Source organism: Tamandua tetradactyla, chromosome 20, assembly GCF_023851605.1.
Source record: "Tamandua tetradactyla isolate mTamTet1 chromosome 20, mTamTet1.pri, whole genome shotgun sequence".
NCBI classification, from domain to species: Eukaryota; Metazoa; Chordata; class Mammalia; order Pilosa; family Myrmecophagidae; genus Tamandua; species Tamandua tetradactyla.
In genome coordinates this window covers 38,301,487-38,326,406 of record NC_135346.1, presented here as the reverse complement: position 1 = coordinate 38,326,406, position 24,920 = coordinate 38,301,487, and the positions used below count along the sequence as shown (strand labels likewise).

General features: G+C 39.7%; 1 protein-coding gene across 1 annotated transcript in view; it reads right to left on the bottom strand.

The window, feature by feature from the left end:
• The window catches only part of ITK (IL2 inducible T cell kinase), a 72,914-nt gene that overhangs the window by 28,790 nt on the left and 19,204 nt on the right, over positions 1 to 24,920 (bottom strand). Inside the window, exons 2-7 of the mRNA XM_077137522.1 lie at positions 18,833 to 18,937; positions 16,727 to 16,808; positions 15,762 to 15,890; positions 12,605 to 12,645; positions 7,334 to 7,485; positions 3,706 to 3,771 (exon numbers count right to left, since the gene is read on the bottom strand). Coding sequence (XP_076993637.1) covers positions 3,706 to 3,771; positions 7,334 to 7,485; positions 12,605 to 12,645; positions 15,762 to 15,890; positions 16,727 to 16,808; positions 18,833 to 18,937 — 575 coding nt within the window. The remainder of the gene's footprint in view (positions 1 to 3,705; positions 3,772 to 7,333; positions 7,486 to 12,604; positions 12,646 to 15,761; positions 15,891 to 16,726; positions 16,809 to 18,832; positions 18,938 to 24,920) is intronic.

Sequence of the window (24,920 nt, the reverse complement as noted above, 5' to 3'; positions counted from 1 at the left end):
ATTTGTGGATTCATCTGAGTTTTCTTTTTTTTCAAATCACAAGACTAAATTATTTATTCACTACACAATTTAAATTGGTGTTACAAGGCTGACCCTTCAAATAGACCAAATTCTCTTAGTTCAAGAATCTAAGTACTAAAGATGCACATATCCTACTTAACAAATTTCATGCTAATATAATAAAATTTTCAACACATAATTATAAATCTTCCCAGATTGAAAGATATTTAACCATGGGAGAGTACAGTTATCATCCCAGTTAATTGAGGATACTTGGGTCAGTGACTTCAGCCAAGTATGAATCTTAGGGCTGCAGGCATCTAGGATATATCTCACTGCCCCAGAGTTATGCTCAACCCTTTCTACAACTGGTTCATCAATGAACCTAAAATTTCAAGAAGGAGTATTTATGTAGCCCACATCCCATACTCCAATTACACAGATTGCTTAACTCAACCACCTTCGACTTTAATGGGAATCCATTAAGATTCCATATTTTCAAATTCACCCTTGCTAAAATTTATTCCTAACCACAAGATCAATACTCGTAGGGCTTTTACAGCCTTTTGTGGACCTGTGCAGAGTGGCAAAAAGTATGAGTTGCCCCACCTGCAGGTTGATCAAAGTATGGTCTAGTTGTTTGCTCAAGAAAGCACTGGCCTCATTATTCTCATCTGAGCTTTTTGAACATTACATGAGATTATCCAGTTGAGGGCTAGAAAATATGTTTCATCCACACCCAGATACCAGTGATAAGTAGTGGCTGTCTTGAGCTGTGCATTGAAAAGAATTTTGATGCAACGTCTGGGACCAGTGGGGAAGAGAGTCTATCTAATAGTGATATTATCCTGAGTTCAGTGTGTAGGGAAGAAATGTGAAGCAAGAGGGCCACAGTTTGCCTTCCTTCATTTAGTCTGACTCTTCATTTTATACAGAAGGGATCTGAAGGTCAACAGGGTGAGGCAACTCACCCAAGCCAAGGGTCAATGCCACCTAAATAAGGTAGGAAACCTGAATCCAAACAGATCATATGATTATGTTCCCAGTGGTGCATTTAAGCACCAAAGTGTATTGATGATTCTTGCCTGAGTCAGTTGATACTTCAAATTATAAAATGGTAATTTTTAAACTTTGTCTTTCTTCTGAATTTATTAGTTCTTAAGCAGAGAGCACCCCAAATTAGACAATGTTAGGTTCGAGGATAAAAAGTCATCATATAGAGTATTTTTTATATACCCAGATATATCCTAAATATGTGGATGTCTGTAACTTAGCTTGTTCTTTAACTGTGATTCTATAATCTGAAGAGCACAAACTGATAGCCTGCAGGATAAATTGGGCCCAGAAACTGTTTTTTGTGTGTGATGTCATGTTTTATTTTAAAATGGCTTAGTTTACCTTTGTGTACTTTTTATTTGCATTTCCTTTTGCATTATAATCAGAATCTGGAATTTGCTCCTCTATCATAAACAAAGAGATTCTGATGAAAAGAAAAAAAAAAAAAAAACTAACATAACTTCCCTGCTTAGTGGACATTTGAATTACATGCCTATTTATTTTCTAGAGGCATTGATTATATAGAAAAAAGTATTTTTATTTGAGCATATCATATATGTTTCAGTTCAGATATGCTCGGAACTGATGATGGCTTTTCTGTTAGCTAAAGGCGGGGGAGGCACAAGCTTGAGACAGTCATTTCAAAATGAGTGTCAGGTAATAGACTTCAGAAAATGATAGCTTTTCCTATCAAATCGATTAGAATTTCAGCAACAAATAACCCTTGCCCACATTTGAATGATTTAGAACCCTTATGAGTTCATAGAAATCATCATTAGTGTTCTTTATCTTGCATTTTAATTTTAAATAGTTTCAAAGGTAAAGAAAAGTTGTAAAACAGTAAAAAAGAACTCCCATATATACTTCACCCAGCTGAAACAATTGCTGACATTTTGCACATTTGCTTTACTATTCTCTCTAGATTGATATATAGGCAGACAGACATTTTTTCCAGAACAATTTGTGAGTCGACTTTTACTCTTAAATACTTCAATGTGTATTTCCTAAGAGACAGAATGTACATGTATATAACTACGGTACGATGATCCAAATCAGGAAATTTTATCTAATTTAAGACAGCATTAACATTCCATTTATTGTCCCAACAATAGTATCTTATATGTGGTGATAATAAGATAAATATTTGAAATAATTCTTTTTTTTATTCATTGGTTGAGCTCCAGTCCAGGATTACCAGTGTGTCTAGTGGCCATGTTTCTTTAGTCTCCTTACTGTGGACCTATTTCTCAGTCTTTCCTGCCTGTCATGATGTTAACCCTTCTGAAGAGCATGGGCTGGTTATTTTGTAGACTGCTCCTCAATTGGGATGCTTCTGATATTTCCTCCTGATGAAATGCAGGTTTTGCATTTTGGACAGCAGTATCACAGAAGCGATGCTGCATCCTCAGTGCACCCCATCAGGGGACTCGTGATGTCTGTAGCGTTATTGGTGACCTTATTTAAGATGAGGTCCACTGGGCTTCTCCGCTTTGTAATTAGGCAGTGATTTGTGAGGAGATACCATCAAACTGATTCCCTGCACGTAATGTGTATTGATGATTCTTGCCTGAGTCAGTTGATACTTCAAATTATAAAATGGTAATTTTTAAACTTTGCCATTTCTTCTGAATTTGTTAGTTCTCATTCTATTGTAAGAAAGAGCTTTCTTTTCTTTTATCTATTTGTTTACTTATTTATGAACTGATCTATCTGTGCTTTATCTATTTACTGCGGATTCTTATCTTATTCAATGGATTGTAGTCCATCACTGTCTTTGTTTATCTATCTATCTATCTATCTATCTATCTATCTATCTATCTATCTATCTATTTACTCAAACTGTCCAAGATTTGGTCCAGGGAGCCTCATTGAGCTGACTTCTGTGTCTGTTTGACATATCCATGTCAGTTAAAAAAATCACTTCTTTATTGCAGGCCCAACAAGATGTTCCAGGTTCATCTTGTTCTTTCCCTGTTGCAACCTTGGAGTCTCCAAGCCATTTATCCAAGAAGTCCTGATCCTTTTCAGCGGGAAGTGTTCTTTGAAAAGCAAGATCAGGGTTCTGGGTGTGCACATTGATTACTACTGAGGTGTTTGTACCGCTGGGGTTCTGGACCCTCCAGCAGCTGAGCCAGGTGACATATGGACATGGTGCTACCTTATACAGTACAGTGGCATTTTATTAAACATTAGGCAGTTCCATTAAAATCATATCCATGTGGACCCTTGTAAATGACATCTTGGAAATAAGCACTTGGCTCAGTCTAAGCAGATATGCCATATCTATGGTTTGTGTACTGTTTTGGTTTTGGAAACACTGCATTAAATCTGTTTGTATTTGATCCAGTGTTCATAATGGTTTATTTTTTCCTTTCCAAATAATACCGATATTCCAGGATTCCCAGTAGAATCATTTCCTTTTACCACAATCTGTTCATGGATCCCAATGCCATCTCTTTGATAAAAAGGGGAGATAAGTGCACAGACCTTCTCCATGCTTCTAGTTAGGGCAGTCCCCAACTATTTATGTAGGGGGTGGAGTATGAGGAACAAAAAAGTGGATCAAGAAAAAAGAAGCTATTATTTACTTCTCATCTAGGGAGGACTTCCAGGTACCATATTTTTGGGAAAGAAAGAAAATTATCTTACTCATAGGTTTCCAGGCTGTTTGGAGATTTTTCCACCAAGTAACTGCTTGGTACATAACCTTCATGCCTGTTGAAAGAGAAATTAGTGTTTAAAATGAATTTTTACATCTTCATTTCATAGGTTTAATTCAGTAAAAGTCATCTAAAAATGTGGACATCCCACATTATTTGGCATTAGCAATAAGACATTTTAAAGTTTTAGAGTAAAGAAATTGGTAAAACTAATAATAACCTGCTATCTGTTAAAGGGAATGGATTTCATCACTAAAATTTGAACCATAATAAATAAGAAGTGGCCGTTTTATTTAAAAAGCTCTGCTAGATACTTTCACCATTGTGAAATTTCCTCTACTGGGAAAAAAAGATTAATGCTTAGTCTCTGTTTGCTATGAGCAAACATTTTTGCATGTCATAATCAGTATTTTTTCCACTTTATAGTCAGGAAACCAAAATAATGAAAATATTAAAAATTACTTTCCAATCTCAAGTCTCAGAAGATATTACTAGTTGATATTGTAGTTTTTACATTTAAGACCTTGCTAATGTTTTTTTGCTCATTGAATTTCTATAAATATAAATGGTATAAACATGAGAAAAATAATAAAGTCAAATTGGTTTTGGTAGGAGTCATTTTTTAATATAAGAATACAAAAGACTTTTAAAATTTAGAACATAAAAAGTCCCCAAATATGTGTGTAGCTTTGTCATTTTCAAAGCAGTTTCACATTCATTATCTCATTTCATGCCACCAGAAGAGAGAAGTGTCACTTCCTCTCTCCAGGCCTCTCGCTTCATACCTGTAAAAAGAGGGACCTAAACTAAATTGTCCATAAAATTCCTCCAGACCGTGCCAATCTATAAAATGATGCCTGATGGTTTCTTGCTTATTACTCATAATGTGTTTTAACTTCCTGTAGAAGATAATTTCTCAATATAGTGATTATGTTATTGGGGAATGCATAATACATTTCACTGGGTTTTTCTGAGCAGTGAAGAAATCAAGAACAAAGATGCCAAATGCAAGATAATTAGTTGTATCTTTTGCCCATGTCAGACACTACTGGTCAGTCCTGGCACCCTTTCTTCACAGAACTGAACATCAAGCCTTGAAACCATCTTCAACATGGTGTCCAGGCAGCCAATTCCAATTGATGGCAGTTAGCTTGTCCTGAAAATTATTTGCTATTCCTTTTGTAGCTCTCTTTTTGGAATCCCCCTTAATTATGTCTGTTTTTGCTATACCAAATGTTTACAACTATACTAATAGATCAAATAACATTTTTGCTTTCAAATAGGATAACTGTGTTCTAACATGCAAACCAAGGCTGGGTTATCTACACAGATGATGATTAGTCTCTTCACTTGTGTGTTGATACAGAATTTATGAAGCCCTTTTATTTCTTCCATCTTACTGATTTTATCAACACCGGCATAGACAAAACTGATATTAGCATCTGCATTTTATAGGCAAGGCAATGGATTCACAGATGTTAAGTGACTTAAGTGGCTTTTGATGACCCACCTGGTGTACTTTCCCCTATGCCATGCTATTACAAAGCAAACCAGGGAAATTCCTAAAACACCAATTGGCCTCCGGGGTGTTGCCTTCGATGCACTTTGAAGTGCAAAGAGATGAACTTTTCCACAAACCACTGAACAAAGTGTAAACTGTCATTTGGGGGAAATAAGACATAGAGGAAGAAATTTCCTGGCACATTAGGGCTGCTAAATTAATGCTAGTTGATTGAACAATGAACTTTTGAGTAAGTTATGCCTCTGGTAGACCCAGGCATCTTTGAGCCTGCTTCCGATATGGGCCTCCCACTAACAGGTAAAGAGAGAGTGATGTGAGACCAGCCCCACTTGCTCGATGAGGGGCTTTGAGGGCTCATGTTAGCTAGTGACTACAGCACATGTCACCACCCGCTGTGCCCCGGTCTCAGCAGTGCGGCTGTAAGACTACTTAAAGAGAAGACACCTTGAAAATGTATATTTTGGTGTATTTCCAAGGTAAAACTGTAAGATATTTTCACTGCTTTTTTTTCTCTTACTCGTCAGAGCGTTTTTGTTTTTGTTTTAAGTTTGATGATCTGTAGTGTTGGCAGGTAGAACAAACCAGGTGCTCTCATAGCCCTGTTGGAGGGAATTTAAACTTGGCAAACTTTGAGGGAATTATCTATCAGAGTTAAGACATCACATGCTACGATTCAATATTTCCAGTTTAAAATGTGTCCTGTAGAAATACATACTCTCCAAAGATTGCCAAGATACGTACGCAAAAGATCTTTATTACAGCCTTCTTGAAATAACAAAGAAAATAAAACAAATAACCTGGAAACAGTTTTCCTACAGTATAAGATTGTTTAAATACTTGTAATAAAATCATACGTTCTAGCACTGATGTAATTATTTTTTAAAAGGAGATAGCTCTGCAGCTGATATCAAAATATCTCTAAGATATATGATTAAAGCTTAAAAGCAAGGAGAAGAGCAGAATGTATCATCTTAATGTCAATTTAAAAAGATGTACTTATGGATGTCTGACTTTTTTTTAGGATACACAAGAAGGATTAATAGTGATTACTTTTGGAATTGATGTGGGAGGCAGAGTGAGTTGTTTGTTTTCCATGGATGTTTCTTTGTACTGTTAGTTTTCTTAAAAAATAAAACATTGACAGAGGCTATCAGATGTTGCAATGATTGCATTTTTTCTTTTTCTTTTTATGCTTTTAAATGAATAACCTCAAGCTTTAAAACATTTAAATTCTTAATATTAATATTCAAAGAGGTTCATTCTGGTTTTATTATTTCCAAAACGTTGGAAACAACCTAACTCTCCAAAAAAGAGGGAATTTGTTAAATTATGGTACATTTATATGCTGGATTGATGTAGTCGTTGAAATAACATTCTGGAGAATATTTCAGAGTTATTAGTAAAAGCCTATATTATAGTGAAAGGGGAAAAAAAATTATAAAGCAGTGTGAAGCTGATGCATTTCAACTAGGCACTGATGTGTCAGTCATATATTTCCTAAAGCATCCTGGAGGTTAATAAAAGCAATTTTTTTCTATTTCAGATTATAGATGGGCTCATAAGATTTTTCCTTCAAAAATTCCATAGTGGGCAATCAGTTTTGTACAACTTTACTTTCTCCATGAATCATCTGGATGCCTAGTTCAATGATTGTAACTGTAATGAAATCCTTATTATCTTCTTTCTGCTGCTTCTTTTGCATACTTTTTCTTTCCATCAAAATAAGCGCTTCACAGTGGAATGTACTGTGAGCCTCCCTTGAACACTCACGGAATAGTGCTTTGTGGAACTAGCTGCCACTCTCCCAAATTATGGATATCAGTGGAAAACTCTTGGAGGATTTTCGGATGAGTTTAGGGGCTGGGGATGCTGGAGGTTGGGTGCAAGCCGCATGGGTTGCATGTGACTGCCTGCCAGCCACTTCTGAGATGAGGAAAAGCTCTCCTCAACTACGGCCTTTTCCTTCTGCCTCTGATCTCCTCTCCTAACTCATTGTAGTGGTCACACTGAGAGAGGTAGGACAAATCAGTTCTGTATTTCCCTTGCTCCCACCACCATCTCAAACCCTGGGACAGCAGCCACAAAGGTGCCTTACCCGTTCCTGTCTTGAACTCTCCACCAGTGAATCTCAGAGCTGTCCAATAGGTAATACTCCTCATTGCGTTGCAGCGTGAGTTCCTGCGGATCGTTTGTTTGGTAGTCATACAAGGCGATGACCAGAGTTTCTTCAGGTTCCCGAAGCGATCGCTGGATGAGGAAGACAACAAAACCAAACAGTTACAAAGAAGAAGAAAAATGCAGAACAAGTTCAGCAAGTCACTGACCTGTAAACTGCTCCAGGATCTATGTCAGATAAACACACCAGATCCTGTAGCCCACTGGAAGGTTCACCGAGACAATCCACCTTCCCGCAGTTGGCATTGTACATGAGTTAGAATCAGCCACAGAGTAGGACAAAAACACGTTAAGTACCTGGAATTCATTGCTTCTCTCATCCCGTGATGTAAATTCTGACCACAGTGCATCCCAGGCAGCCACACACTTTTCACAAGAATGTGCTGGTTTCTCTACACACACCATGCCACATGGGGTGGTCTCTGTCTGAAGCATCACACACTCAGGGATGCTGATGTCATCAACACTAAGTCATTCAGTTGAAGCTTTGCCATTTGATTCCTGGGTTTCTTCAGACCCATTGAATCACAGGCTATCACGATCAGAGCTGGGATGCCTCTGAGTAATCATTTAATCCAATTCCCTTATTTTGAATGGGGAAACCGAAGCCCATATTAAAAATGGATGTGGCGAAGTTTAGAGCATGTATTAATTCTAATGCTCTCTCCGCTAAAATATATGGGATTCCTCTCTTTTACCTATATCTCTCCTCTCCAGTATCTTTCTTAGGATGAGATATTGAGGATGTGAAGAAAAGACTGTAGATCCAGCAATCAAGAGTTCAGGATGAATATAGACTGTAAGATTTATATCAGAGTCAAATTTCTTAAATTTGATAACTATACTTAATGAGGTTATATCAGTGAATATCCTTGTTCTTAGGAAATATCCATGGGAATATTAAGTGTTCAGAACATGATGTATGCAACATACTCTCATATGTTTAGAAAACAGACAAATAAGAGGTAGATGGCATGATATAACAAATGCGGCATAATGTTAAAAGTTGGTAAATCTTGGTATGTGGTTAAATAGTATCCTGGAGCTCTCTGTGTGGTTTTTGTGTTGTTTTTGCAACTGTCCTGTAAATATGAAATTAGTTCAAAATAAAAAGTTGAAGAAAAAAGAGTTGAGGATGGGCACACTTGCTACAGGTTAGCTGATTTTGTGAAAGAGTGAACATGGGAAGCGATTGAGAGTGCTGGCTAAAATATGAGGTAGAGTTGGAGAAGTCCCAAGTTCTGAGTTCATTGAAGCATGTCATGGCATAAAAATAATGGAGCTAAAAGGGAAAGGCTTCTCCTACGGACATAGACTGCTTTCCCAGCTGAGACTAGATTGGAATGTGAAGATGAGGTGTTTGTGGAGCTGGTGAAGTGGTGCCGGCTTGAGTGCCTGTAGACATGAGTTTTCATGTCTACATGTGAAAAAAAGCCCTGGGGCTTTATTTGAAGAAGAATTATGTTTAAGGACCCTGAAGAAGATAAAGGAGGGATACAGTGAGGCATTCATCCCGCTGTAGACCCAACTAACTGATAATACCTTGGTAGAGAAAGGTCAGCACAGCAATTCTCAAATCCTAGTGGTGCCATCCTATGGGGAGCTTTTCAGACATTTATGACACCATTTGGGATGTCACAGGGAGTAAGTGGTTGAGGGCCAAGAATGCAAAATGCTCCGCAGTGTCCCACATCCCGTACAACTTTCATGCGGTGAGAAAACTGTCTGCAATAATAATATATAATAATAATCTGAGCCTAGATCCTACCTCTACCCTAAACAAAGTACTGGTTTTTCCAAGAATGCAAAAAAAGAGTTGAGGATGGGCACATTTGCTACAGGTTGGCTGATTTTGTGAAAGAGTAAACATAGGAAATGATTGAGAGTGCTGGCTTGTGGATTGAGGGAAGGTTATATTATGCTTCATCCAGAACATTACTAGGAGTTGTTCACCATTTTTGAAAATCATTTCACAGAGGGTAACACGATATCTGAGTCACGGATGTAACATTCTTCTATCAGTCACCTTTGAGCTGCTGAATCCACTGGGATTCTACCTACAGGTGCAGACAAATGACTACTTCATGTTGTCTTTTGGGGAATTCATGCTTCGATATTTATTTGTAGAAATAGCTATTATTGATGCTATTTGCATTTATTTTTTTATATTACACTTACAGCATTTATTGATTTTTCAAAATTAAGTAAGTTATAGTATCTATGAAATTCATTTCAGGATAGCAAAAGGGCCTTAAAAATATTTGTTATAAAAGGGGCCACTGGGTCTGGAAGGGTTGGAAACCACTGTTAGAGTGAAGAAATGAAGGATTGGCATTTGGAGAAACTGTGAGATTTGGTGGGGCTCAAGAAGGGCTGCTGGGGGGCCCAGGTGATAAGGTGTGGATAGAGTGTATGGGGGCCCCATTTCCTGGACGTTCTGCTGTCAGCCTCAAAACAGCTCTGCGCCCCTGAGAGCCCGGCCTGGCCCTGGCTGGGGAGCACACTGCCGGGCTGAGGGGGGCTCCCCCAAAACAGCCGCGGTGGCACTAGCAGCATTAGGGTGTCTTACTAGGAGGCCCAGGGAGAAAGGACACAGGCAGACAGGCCCCTGAGAGGCCCCGACCAGAGCCCTCCTGGGCTACATTCTGTGAAGGCAGGGAAGGGCCAAGGGAAATGGGAATTTGGTTTCCAACGTGTAACCCACAAGCTAGAGGCCTGGGATTGTGCCCACAGGCTGAGCCGGGCTGGTCGGCATCGCTGACCGGAGATGTTCTCCATCCTGAGCAGTACGAGCACGCCTACCCTTCTGAGAACTGACCCTGTTCCATTGTCTCTGACACACTGAACATCAGGCCTGCTAGTTTAGTATCTGGATGAGAATATAGACATGCCACATGAGATGCTGTCATCCCTTAGGGGACAGAACAAGAAGAAGAAGAGAAAGATGAATTCAAAACGTTCAAAGTAAGAGAAACGTGGAAACGTATGGTTGAAACTAGAACCGTGATTCCAAGCACTGGGTGAGAATGTTGAAACAGCACCGGCGCCATGGCTCCAAGTGTGAAAAGCCAAATGATGTATCCAAGGAGAGACGGGCGGGCTTTCACCCTCACTGATACGGAAAATAAGACAAGAGCAAATTGGGTTAAGGGCAGAGCTGTGGATTTAGGGGGTTGGGGGCTGGGGGAGGAGCCATCTACAAGCAAGGGCTGGGAGATTCTGACCTATGTAATCAAGAAACATGGTGAAATATTCTTCAGAAGCTCCATGAAGGAGAAGGGAAGGGTGCTCATTTTCTGCTACAGTTTAAGTACATTGCTTTCCTGCTGTCAGGTAAGAAGCTGATGACAGATCTAAAAACCAGCCTGAGGTTTTGAGGATTTAGGACCTATTTGTATGGGGAAGCTGATGGTTTTGAAAGGTCACCATGTTGGCCAAAGGGAATAAACAAAAACTGATCCTTCATGAAGAAGTCTGAGGAAGTAGAATCAGTAGGTTCTGGAATAAAAGGCAAGTGCTCAATTGTGAATATTAGGTTAACATGACCATAGGTGAGAACTGATCCTTTTTTTTCTCATCCTGATAATTTTTTCTCCTGGACAGAATAAGCTTCCCCAGAATAAGTACTATAATTTCTAAGTCATGGGAGTTAGTATATCATAGACCAGTGGTTCTCAAACTTGAGCATGCCTCAGAATCCCTAGGAAGTGTATTAAACACAGATTGTGGGTGTCTCACACAGAATTTCAGATGCAGTAGGTTTGGGGTGGGGTCTGAGAATTTGCATTTCTAACACATTCCCAGGTGATGCGGACACTGCTGGACCGAGGACCATACTTGGAGAACCGTCACTGGAGTGAATGACTAGCACACCAGAAACTCTGCATCTTGTTAGCTTTAATTGCTGAAAGGCCTTGGACAAGCCTTGAAATTTCTCTTGGGTCTCAATTTCCCAAACTTTAAAATGGGAATAAAACTATAATCCTCTAAAGGGAGTAGAACCAGTAGTAAATATTGAAATAGATAGTAAGTGCTTTAAAAAGTGTTACCAAATGTATGCCTTCAAAATGTTTGTATGTTGAGGCGTAGAATAAATACATAATTTTAATTAGACATGAGCTGGCATTATGCCCCAAAGTAGACAGGTGGCTAGGCACACTGCTTGTGTACCAATAAGTTTTTGTTGAGTGAATAAAGTGAAATAGAAATTTCACAGCTGATCGGTCTGTTCCTGGACCAAGGCAGTGGATTCTTTTGCCCCGTGTGCTAAAATGACCAATTCCTGAGATAACTGGGGTTTTAAAGAGAGAAACAGTATATTGCTGGATGCAAAGCAGGAGAGCAGATGGCCTATCCACCCAAAAACCTGTCTCCCCATACTGCAGTTAATTCTGATAGTTATAAAAGATGGCCAGGTTTTAGGATGATGAACACAATGACCCTAGATGATAGAATTAGATGTAATTTAATTATTGAACATGTGCAGATTGATTACTTGCTTAGTCACAGAACATATGTAAGAAAATGGCAGCCTTAAAATGATGATGGGAGCGATTTTTAGTATTATAGGGAGGTCTAGGTGACTTTTAGGTTGAAGTCTAAGCCACTGCACGTGTCAGGTGGGCCCATTTTGGTTAGATCCAGCTTTGGTTTTCAAGATAACTTTGGACTTGGGGTGGCTTTGGGCTGACTGAAGGCCCTTCATTAATAAACATTATGGCTGTCTTTAGTGGTCGCAAGACTTTAAAGTTGAAACAGTGGATAAATGGGTACAAGTGAGAGTCAGTCATAACGTTTTTACAATCACAAGGGCACAAGATAAGGGCTATACCATCATTATCAGAGATCAAGGCAGTTGGATTACAGTTCAAAGATTTCAGGTATTTCCCTCTGTCTACTCCAATAAAACAGAAAGCAAAAAGGAATATCTATATAATGATTCAGTAACCATAAGCATCCCTTAAATCTGAATTTCCCAGTTACAACTCTATTTATATGGACAGGCACACAAGACAGTTCAGGCACAAGAAACCTGTTGTACTGAGTTCAATTTAATCAACATGATCTGCTGCATTCACCCAGGGTTTGAGAAATATGGGCAGATAAAAGGAAATGCAAGCAGGAACGCACCAGAGAAGCAGCCTGCGGCCCTGCAGCCCACCCGTGCCACCAGCTTTGAGATCTCACTCACCCTGTTGTCTTCAGGAGTAGGAGGAAGAGGCTTCTTTGAAGCTGAAATGAGAAAAACAGAAAAAGAAAATGAACATGAAACCAAACAGGCTTAACCGGAGGTGAGCAGCCAGGGGGCTTTTCAGAGAAAAAGGTGAGTCCCAAGGAGAAAAACAGAAAGAAAGTGCTAGAAGGAGATGACGAAACACCAAGAAACCAAAATCAGCCATGTCAAAACCTGTATTTTATCTTTTTCAGCCCCCCCCCGGGTCCTGATTCCCCTTTCTAGAAGATAGGAGAAACTTCTAGACATGAATATTCCATGTCCCTCACCTCGTGTATTCCTAGGACAGCGAACCCCTGACAGAGGGGTTAGGCTTGTGCACCGTCTGTAGGTACAGAGTCTTCCACAAATGTCCTGCCACCTGCTCAACCCAGGAGTGGGAATCGGTGACTCAGGGGCAATATGACTCACCAGCTTCCTGATGCTGCTGTGGACATGAGGTGGGGGCGGGTGAACCGGGAGGCCATCTACTGCTTCCTGAGGGGGCTGGAATCCACTTTCAATTGCCTTTAGGCATATGAATAAGTGTTTTGGCTTTCTACCCCAAACACCCCTCCCCCATCTTTCTTTTTATTTCTCTGTGTCCCCATGTCTTGACTCTCTTCTTTTCTTTACCTCTCCTTTCTTTTTCCCTACTTTCTCCCTCTCCCCCCTCCATCTCCTCTATTCTCTCCTTCCCTTCTGCTCTCTCCTTCTTTTCATCTCTTTCTCTCCATCTCTCAATCTCCGTCTCTCACTGGTTCTCATTTCTGGCACTGCAAAGTCAGGCCTGGAATCCATGGACTAGAAATGTGTGTCCAGGAGTCCGGGAGCATGCATGGGATAGGAGGTTTTCACAGGGAGGTTGTGCACAAACTTTGCTCAATGCAGTCTTCTGTCCTAATTTAAAATAGGAAGGGTAAAGGCTGTATAGATAGGTGGTGAGCTCGTAGTCTCTGCATGAGGTTGACTTGAAGTTGGATAGCCCAGGTCAGGGATGTAGCAGAGGAGATTCACACATTGGAACGGGAGCCAAGCCCTCGGGCTAACTCCTTAAGAAGGAACAGGGTGGAGTATTGACTTGGGTACACAATTAACAGAGAAGAAGGAAAACACACATAAATGTTGAATAGGAACAGTCCAGTTCCTATTTAGCACACAGATTGGAGTCAGTATACTTGAGTTCTCATCCCAGCTCTACCATATATGAGCTGTGTGGCCTCATATATGTTTGGAACTTTGAATGGCCTGGTCCACTTAAATCTTAAGCATTCGAGACAGATTTAAAAGTATGCAATATTTATTAATTTATAGTGTACCACATCACCTGTATTTAATTACATGCACTCAACTCTATACACTTGGGGTGGGGGGAAGGAACTAAAAATGAGCTCCTATTTTACCCTAAAGAGGAATAGTTGCAACACAGATGATGGAAACTTCAGAATGGAAATGCAGATCCAAATAATTTCCAGAACAGGAAAGGGGCTTAGATTTTTTTTTTTCATTTTAGGGCCCCTAAAACCTGCCTACCATTCTAGGGATGAGGACAGTAGGGTCCATGATGTTCAAATGATTCATTCAAGGTTGCCCGTTAAGGTTCTGGCAGGTATTGGGAGACAAGATCTCTGGCTGGGGGTGGCACCTTTCACTCTCTGAGGCAAGCCCATACCCTCTTGTTATTGTGGCGGATGTACCCACATAAACCCTTACTTTTTTATTTTTCATTACATACCAGTGTTCATGCATAAGTCATGGTCACCAGGACTAATGTGGGAAATCATCGCCTTCTAAACTTGATAAATATAATTCTTCAGTGCTAAGGGACTGATAACCTTGGATGACTTTCTCTCCCAAGGTGGAGGATGAAAAGTGGTGGTTTTTAAAAATGGTACTGAGAGAGGCTGTAACTCAGGAAGCCACAGAAAACCATGCTATGTGTTCCATGCTGTAACTCAGGAAGCCACAGAAGACCATGCCATGTGTTCCATGTAGTACATCCACCTTGGGTTGCCCATCAGAGGTTTAAGTTTTAGTGCAGGAAAGAAGTTGACAGACAAGAAAATATAACTACGGTAAAAGAGGTTGAAGGGGGAAGGGAATGGAAGTAAAACAATTCATATGGGCCCTCGAGCCTATTCAGCAATGGATTTGCAGAGTGCTGCCTAGCTGTGTGACCTTGAACATATTGAATGGCTCAAGGGCCTCCATTTCTTTAACATCACATCATCTATCCCAGAGGACAGTTGTGAGAACAAGAGCATGAACCATGTAAAAGTGCATTATAGTAGAGTGGTACTTTACTGGGGACTAAGGTTCTAAAGTCAACATATAAGCTAAAAATTGAGTTTGCACTGAAATCCCTGGGACCTGGACTTTTGACTTCAAAGGCTAAGAAATAGCTTTTATCACTTTCTTTTTCAACTGTGGCCTCCTTTTCTCTGGATTATGGAGGTCAAGGACAAGTTTGAAGAGGTGACAGGAGGAAGTAACAGGGTAAAATAGGAATTTATTTTTAGTTTCTTCCCCTCACCCCAAGTGTATAGAGTTGAGTGCATGTAATTAAATACATGTGATGTGGTGCACTATAAATAAATAAATATTGCATACTTTTAAATCTGTCTCAAATGCTTAAGATTTGAGTGGACCGGGCCATTCAAAGTTCCAAACATGAAGGTTATAGTAGTACTTCTCAGACCTTACTGTGCACACAAATCTTTTGGGTGACTTGTTAAAATACAAATTCTGACCTAGTAGTTCTAGGGTGCAGCCAGAGAATTTGCATCTCTAATTAGCTCTCAGGTACTGTCCATACTGCTGGTCCACAAGGATCACACTTTGAGCAGCAAGGAGCTATAATATATCAGCATTGAGGTGGAAACACATCAGCTGACTGGTGGTAGAAACAAATGATTTCCCTCTGTAAATTCTCATAATCCAGAATTTTGCATTCAGTCCCTGACCCTCCCCCCTATTATATATAGTAGGGAATACTATCACTGCCTCTGCTCCTTCCCAAAGGTTTTATAGATGGGGAAGTTGATAAAGGGAGGCTGAGAGCTTTTACCCCTACAAGTACAGTACAGAGTCAATCCTTTCAAAACAAAGAAAGGAAATTAATTCCTCAGTCTCTTACCATTTTTGGTTGGATCATATTCGGCACAGCCCACTGCAAGCTTCTCTAACTGGGCACAGCACCTCCACCTCCCATCCATCCAGAAATTAGGATGATACTTGGGCACCAAACTGTTGTTATTCCTTGTTTCTGAAAGGGATTAGCACCAGCAGAAGAGTTAATTCCAGATCAGTCTAACACTTGACATTTGACCCCATTGCATGAGCTTGATGGATATTATCCCGAATACTCAGAAAATGGCCTTTCATAGGGTACCTAAATTTTTTGTACCTTTTATTGAGGAGCCCATGTTGGGTTTATGAATCAGCAGATCTGGGTTCTGATGTGGCCCTGCCTCAAGTTCATTGTGTGCCCTGAGACTGGGTAAACCCTCACCTGAGCCTCAGTTTCCCCACTCTACAATACATTAGACTGGATCATTGGGCTCCACAAAAGTGCCTTAGATGTAACAGGAAGGCTGAGTGGCTGGAATTCTAGACCCTCCACGTTTAACAATGACAACTTGGCTTGTATCTCTTCTAAATTTGTGGCTTTGAAGTACAACATTGGTAGGGGGAAAAGGGCTCTCCTGCTGAAAAAAAAAAGCAATAACTGAGGACCACATAGGGCATCTCCAATGCTCCTTCCAGCTTTAACCTCCTGTGAGTAAAACTTCAAAGAAGGAGAACAATCTTGGAACAAGATAAGACTCAGATTTTGAGTCTCATTTTTCAGAGAGAGAGAAATTGAGGCTCGAGAAACTTCAAATGGTTACTCTTAGTCCCTTTGGCTATTTAGAGACAGATTAATAATTGAACCCAGTTCTTCTGGCAAATCTTGTGCTTCAGATTAAGTGATAGCCATAGTAATATTGAGCATTTCTAAATGCTTTACATGTACCAATTCATTTAGGACTCAAACAACCCTGTGACTGTTATTAGTTAGAATGTATAGCTCAGAACTCATTTGCACAGGATCTTAATTACCTTCTTTAAGGGCCAGCACCCAGCGCTGACGGCTCTCGCGGTCTGGAGCGAATACATACAGGAGGTAGTTATCATGCACAACCTGGAGATACACACAGGAGTCCAAAGTCAGGCAGGCACCCTGAGATAGAAGACTGACAACAAGCCCGTCTGGCTTACCGGGCTGAGGGTGGGTGTCTCAGGTGTTTGTCGTTATATAGGCAGGCATCTGGGTGATTAGGAGACCTGTGTCAGTTTTATCCAGATATTGGGTGCTGTGCACCCGTAGCACAGGCTGCTATCTCAGCTGCATGCCACCAGTAAGCAATTGCTAATTTAAAACAGCAGCTTGGCACTCTTAGGAGAAAGAGTCCTTTCTTGGATCAGACAGCACATTTATTTCTCATATTAAATTTTCAGTGATTGAAAAACTTTTCTGGTTATAAAAGCATAAGATATTGGATGTTAGATGTATAATTGGGATTTTAAAAACTTTTTTATTTTGAAATAATTGAAAACACACAAAAGTTACAAAAATATACAGTATTCCCATGTACTCTTCACCCAGCTTTCCCCATTGATAACATCTTATATATCTGAAGTACATTTTTAAAACCAGGAAATTTACATTGGCATAATACTATCAGCTAACCTACAGACCTCTGTACTTCAGTTTTTCATGCACTCGTTTGTAATTAGGATTTTAACAACTGGAAAATACATGTCATTCTTTTTACTGTCAGTCTTAGAAATTCCAATTCATGGGGGCTGCTTTTCTAGTAGGAAGAAAGCCCTTCTTCATGCCAGATTTAAAATGGAATATTCATCCTTCAAATTGGCAAATCATAATGATTCTCTAGATGTGTTAGAGAAACCTACTCCTTCAGAGCAATAAATGCTAAAAAATGCTGAGAGAACTCAGACCATGTCTAAAATGACCTTGGTACAAATGCCAATTCAGAGGCCTAAAGACTGTTAAAGATTCTCTCTCCCAGTGCTGTCAAATACTCCATATCAGTAGAACTTTCTGCAGTGATGGAAATATTCTGTCATCTGTGCTGTCCAACACAGTAGGATTGGGGATTGAATCATGTCTTTCCACGAAAGACATGTTCAGGTCCAAACCCCTGGTCCTGTGTGTGTGAGCCCATTTGTAAGTAGGACCTTTGAAAATGGTATTAATGAAGCTGTGCCCAACCGGAATGAGGGTGAACCTGAGTCCAATGTGGCTGATGCCCTTACGAGCAAAGGAAATTGAGCTCAGAAAAGAAGCCACAATAAGTAGCAAGAAGCTGGAAGTCAACAGAACCTGGAAGAGAAAGGAAAAGATGCCAGCATGTGCATCGTTGTCATGGAAACGCCAAGGACCAAGCATCACTACTGGCCAGGCCCAGAATGCCACAGTCTTCAGGCAGAAAATTTGCTGACTTCTTAGTTTTGGACTTCCAACTTCAAAGCCCTGAGCCAATAAATTCCCGTTGTTTAAGCCAACCCATTGTGTGCTATTTCTTTTAGCAGCCAGGAAACTAAAACAGGTAACCACAAGTCGCATGTGGTTATTGAACATGTGAGCTGTGGCTAGTGTTACTGGGGAACTGAATTTTTTAATATTGCTTAACGATAATTAATTTACATTTAAATGCAAAGTGCCACATGTGGATAGTGGCTACTGTATTAGACAGCACAGCTCCAGATAATTCCCAGATTATAAAATCTGAGTCTTTAAGCAATTTATAACCAAGGATTGAATCCATTGCCCAAACTCATAGAGTGAACACCACTTAAAGATAATTAAGTTTTAGGTCCTTGATGACAGCTTTTCTCCTCTACTCTCTCTCTCTCCCCTCCCAGCCAGGGGCAGAGTAATTAGGGCTTTCTTTGAGATAAAGAAGGTATATAGGAAAGGGGAAGGAGGAATAACCAACTTTTCAAGATTTTGTGCTCAGTCTTTGTTGCATGAATAAATGAATGAATGAATTCACCCTTGATTTAAAGAATATAGAAGCTCTCTTATAGACTTGCTCTAAGTTCTAATCTTGGAGACTTTCCTGTCTTCTCCTACAAGGATTAAGGTTTAACTATGGTCCAGGGAATGGGGAACTGTCTCCCTCAGGCTGATGCACTTACCTGAAATGGGTACTTATAGTGGCATGGAATGCTAATGTCACTTTTCACAATCTCAACACATTTGATTCGGGAGAGTTCAATGGAACCCTTCAATGTGCGCTTTTTCTGTGGAAAGAAAAGCACATCCCATATAAACAGGAAAAAAGACCATATTTTTGTCTAGATTGCTTCTAGAACTCTATTAATCAACAAGATCCATTTTTTAAAACAACCTCCATCCCCCCTCCACCCCACAATATCTGAAAACTGTCTCCTCACTCTTAGAATCTGAGAAAGACACCTTAGCAAATCCCTGGGAGAACATGCCCTTTGACGCATCTTCTCAATGGGGTGACTGATTGCTTCTCATTGAGCCATAGAGTTTTATTCCCTATTGCCCATGAAACAAATGGCAGCATTTACAGAACTTGTAGCTGGGATCGGTAGTGCAATCTGTGGCACTGCAGCACACGTGTACTGGTTCTTTTTGCTTCATGCCCATCCATGACCTTATTAGCACAGTAATTGAGCTCAGGCCTGACCTGGCTGTTGATGTACATCTTTAGCAGCACCTTCCTTTTCTACATCTGGCATCTCCATATCCCTTAGTTACCCAGGGTCCAACAATGACACCCCTACAGGACATCCTAACCCAATTCTATGCCTATGTCTTCTCCAGCTCCACCATCAAATCTTCCCAGGCGATGTCTCATTCCCTCGGAACCTTGCCAAATGTACTTTCCTGATAACTACTTCACATGATGGTATTTGTGTTTTGTAATGATGTTGCATGTTAACCGTTCTGTAAAAGTCATTGAGGGTACATGGGTGGTTCAGTAGTAGAATGCTCGCCTGCCATGCAGGAGACCCAAGTTTGATTCCCAGCCCAAGCACCCCCAAATCAAACAAACAAACATAAACAAAAGTCACTGTACTTGGGAATTAGACCTCAGGGATGTGATACCTTTCCCAATAGGACATAATCTACCGGTAGACTATCAGGCTCCCAAGAAAGTAGATAGTAGAAACCTTTCATAGATGTCTAGAATTAGTCTCCCACTGAGAACAGAGTTTAATTCAGCTTTGGAACTATTTGCAAAATAATTCATTATACCATATCGATTCTAAAGAGGTAGCAAATGGACACAACTGAAATAGGCACAAAATTGAAAGGAGTGTGTTCGAAGCTGGGCTCTGCCTCTTACCAGCTCTGTAATAACTACTTGGGCAATTCATCTAAATTTCTAGAACCTCAGTTTCCAAATATGGCAGGTAAGAATAATAATAACTGCTTTTTTATTGTGAAAAATAACATATATACAAAAAGCAATAAATCTCAAAGCATACTGCAACAATTAGTTATAGAACAGATTCCAGAGTTTGGTATGGGTTACAGTTCTACAATATTAGGGTTTAACTTCTAGCTGCTCTAAGACACTGGTTACTAAAAGAAATATCAATATAATGGATTCAGCACTCATACTCATTTATTAAATCTGATATTCTCTGTTATAACTCCACCTTCTCCTTTGATCTTTCTCCCAATCTTTAGGTGTATTTTGGCTATGCCCATGCTTTTTCCTGTTGGAAAGGGCTGTTGTAGTACAGGATAGGGGGATGGAACTAGTTGAGGTTTTAGAGAAGCTGGTCCTTCTAGGTTTCAGGAAATATCTGGCCTAGGAACCCATCTGGAGGTTGTAGATTTCTGGAAAGTAATCATATAGTACATGGAACTTTTGTAAAATTTCAGATTAAGCTCTATAATAATAACTACTTTCTAAGAGTTGATTGGAAAATAACATGGGATGATGTAAACAAATTACCTGGCTCATAATCGGTGCTCTCAATAAAGTGCCAAGCCCTTGATCTTGAGGCTTGCCTTATGGAAACTTATTTCTATAGTTGAAAGTCTAAGCCTATCTGTAATTATGCCTAAGGGTTACTTTAAGAGAACCTCTTTTGTTGCTCAGATGTGGTCTCTCTCTCCCTAAACCCAGCTGTGCAGGGAAAATCATTATCCTTCCCCCTATAGAGGACATGACATCCAGGGTGGGAGTCTCCCTGGCAACATGGGACATGACCCCCAGGGATGAACCTGCCCTTGGTTCAGTGGGATCAACACACTTTCCTGACCAAAAGATGGAAAATAAATGTAACAAAATAAGGTATTAGTGGCTAAGAGAGTTCACATAGAGTCAAGAGGCTATTCTGGAGGCTACTCTTATGCAAGCTTCAGCTAGATATTGCTAATTGCCAAGGTACGACAAACTCCAACCAACATTATTTCTGTTAACCCTAAGAACCTAGGGCTCTAACTGAGATTCTACAAAGTTCCATGCACTAAGTCTACTTTTCAGAAACTTAAAACCTTCAGTTGGTTCCCAGGCCAGATAAGTTCTGAAACCCAGAGGTCCCAGTCTTTCCAAGAACATCTACCAATTCCATCCACCTGTCCCATATTGTTGGCACCTCTTTTCATCATGGAAAAAAGTTAGAATGGGCATAACCCAAATATCCCTAAAGATTGGGAGAAGGATCAAAGGAAAAGGATGAGTTATAACAGAGAAGTTAGGATTTAACAAATGAGTATGACTTCTGAATCATTATACTGATATATCTTTTAGTCTCCAATGTCTTAGAACAACTAGAAGGAAAAATCTGAGCTTGTGGAACTGCAACCCACACCAACTTTGAAATCTGTTTTATAACTGTGTATTAAAATATACTTGGGAATTTATTTCTTTTTTTGCATTTATGTAATATTTCACAATAAAAACATTAAATAAATAAAGGACAACCTCCAATGAAAGATGTCTCAGAGGCCCTAACCATTGCAAGAGTGAATCACGATACATGAGTGTACTTGGCTGGTGTTTAGGGAGCTAGGCACCATCAGATTCTCCAGAGGTGAGCTCAGTTTCTCCTTCCTATTTTTCTTTTTTTTGTTTGTTTGTTTGCTTTTTGCATGGGCAGGCACCGGAAATTGAAGCCGGGTCTCCGGCTCTCCTTCTTATTTTATGATCCCCAGCTTGGATGCAGGTTTTGTTGTAGTAGTTGAGGCACAGAACTGTGATGAAAAGCTTCAAGACCTGAAAACTGCTACATATCAAATGCAGGGAAGCTTTCTGGTGCTTCTGTTTACATTTTCATTTTAAAAACTGTTTTATTCATTTTTGCAAGTACAAAATCTATCCCACACTCATTATATTAAAAAAAATTGGAGGAATGTGAAGAAAATATTCATAGTGTGTTACTATCTGCCCTTTCTCTACTGTTAAAGATAGCTGAAATTAACCATTTAGAATGTATTCTTATTTGCTCACATGTTTACAGAATATAAATAAACAAAAAAAGAGCATCTGTTCTATATATTGGTCCACAACTTGCTTTTGTAATCTAACAACGTATTAAGGAATCTGTTTTCCCTACAAACTGCTGAAAGCATATGTACCCTTTGGACACAAACTGTCTTCTCATTTTGAGTCATCCACATCTAGAAATACATGCCCCAAGATCTCCCATAATCATAATTATCTGGGATGGTTAGTTTGTTTTTCAAAAATAGAAGAGCACAAGGGAGTTCCCTTTTCAACAACCATTTGAAGCTCCTGGTAAACAGAGCCTGAGCTATGTTTGAGGTTATCTTGGTATCAACCTCTGGTGGGTTATTTCCTTAGCAGTATACAGAGTGAAATGAAACAAAGTGCTCATGGCAGTCATATAACAACTCTGTTGCAGAAATTGTTGTGTTTGGAACCTACTAAGCTCTGAGCTTCCTGAGGACAAAGACCAGGACATTTGTCTCCACAGCCCAGTGCCTAACACAGGGGTTCGTCCACGGCAGGATGAGATGATTGAAGGACGTCAAGTTACAGCACAGTTTAAACAATCTAATAAGATTCCAGGTAACATATTGAGCCATTCAGGAAATATTTATCAAGAGCCAGGTATGAGCAGGTGTTATTCTGAGTATTGGAAATAGAGCAATGAACACAACAGACTCTCTCATGGTGTTCACAGTCTGGTTGGGAAGGAGGAGGAGAAATGAGTGCTATAAGGAAAATAGAATACGGCGACATGTTCAGCTTGTGGTCACGGCAGACCTCTGTGGAGAGAGAACATTTGAGAAGATATGAGAAAGTTGAAAAGGAGCCAGACGTGAGGTCTAAGGAAGTGAGCGTCCTACCTAGAGGAAACTGCAGAATCCCTGGAGTGAAAAACTGCTGGATGCATAAGAGAACAGGAACCATTGGGGCTGGAATCTCCTGTTGTGAGGGCAAAGTGCTATCAGAAGATGTCTTTAACGGCCAGTTCAGGCAGGGCCTTGTAAGGAATTTGGATTTTATTTTGACAGTTATGGGGCCCTACTGAAGAGCCCATCATTTCCGATGTGCAGACTTCCCTTCACTGATTTTTTCATTTTCTCCAAACTTTTTTATTGTATTAACATATACACAATTCAAAATTTCCCATTCTCTACTGATCTGGAACATTTTTAGTTTTTTCATATGCCTCTTTACCACTATAACTCAAATTTCGAGCATCCCAATTTTTCCAGGGTAAAATAAACCATGAAACCTACTGTTGTGTAAAATAGTTGAGTGAATTTTGTCATTTCTATCACCAGTCTGTCTTAGTCTGCAAAAGTTTTCACACCAGATTTCATTAACTTCTCATGACCATGTTATGCATGCTCCTAAGACACCTGACCAGACCTTAACATGATGTCTACACATAGTAGGGACCCAATAAATGGTCAGGGAATGAACAAATAACTGTATAAGTCATCCCCATTTTACAGATGAGGAGAATGAGGTTGGCAAGATCACGTCTCATTTAAGCCATCACAGTTGACAAAATATCAACCATAACTCAGATATCCTGACATCTTTCCCAGAGCACATTTCAAAGCATAATACAGCCTTTTTTTGGTGGATGAACTCTTTTAAATGCAACTTTTTTGAGACAGATTATATATTGTGGATTAACTTTTGACAAGCAATTATTAATCAGAGCATCTATAAGGTTTGGAGTTGGAAAGACATGGTTCAGATTCCACCTGTGCTCCTTACTAGCTGTGTCAATTTGGGCAAGTCACTTTAGTCTATAAGCCTTGCTTTCCTCACCTGAAACACCAGGAAAGATATTACAAAAATGCTTCATATTGTTATAAGGGTTAGAGAAGATCATTCCTGCAATAAAGTTAGTAAAGTGCCTAGTATACAGATAAACCCTGGTTAGTCTGAGAGCAGCATAATCAGGCCTTAAAATGGAGGTAAATATTGACTGAAGTCATGAATATGACTAAAAATTCTATGTGAAGTTCTCAAGCAGTGCTGTCCAATAGAAATATAATATGAGCCATATATGTCATTTAAAATGTTCTAGTAGCTACATTTTTAAAAAAAGGAAAAAAAGTAAATTTTAACAATATATATTGCTTAATCCAGTATATCAAAAATATTAGATATCATCAATTTAACATGCCATAAGATAAAAAAAAACAACAGTGATATATTTTACATATTTTTGTACCAAGTCTTCAAAATTTATTTTAAGCACACATCAATTTGGACCAGCCACATTTCAAGTGCTAGTTGTAGCTGTCTTATGTGACACTGTGGCTTGAAAATTTCCAAGGAAAGTTTTTCTTCTAAACTCACATGATCTCTTTTGATGTCTTGGCATTTGTTGATTTCCAAATGGATTTTAAGAGACATCTGTGTTTTAACAGTTTGTCAGGCGAGCCTGCAGTGAAGTTTGTTCTTCTATTGGGATGGATTTCATGTTACACCACCAGCGAAACTCACTCGGGTTTCCGGCTCAGTCTCTCCAAAGGTCCCTAAGCTGTTCCTTGGTCAGTGCAAGCTCCGGCACCTGGTGCAAATGACCAGCTGTGCACTCAGCAAGGCACTGGGGAGCAGCTGGTAAATGAGCTAAACATATCTCAGTCTCTGGGAAATGCTGATTGCCTGTTATCATTCCCCCAAAACAGTGCTATTTCTGGAAAATGCCAGGGTAAAACCTTCCAGGGAAACCACACAAAAGCCACCAGAGAAAGAGAGAGACCAAGTGAAACTGTTTTCTCATCTGTACCACATGGGTGAAA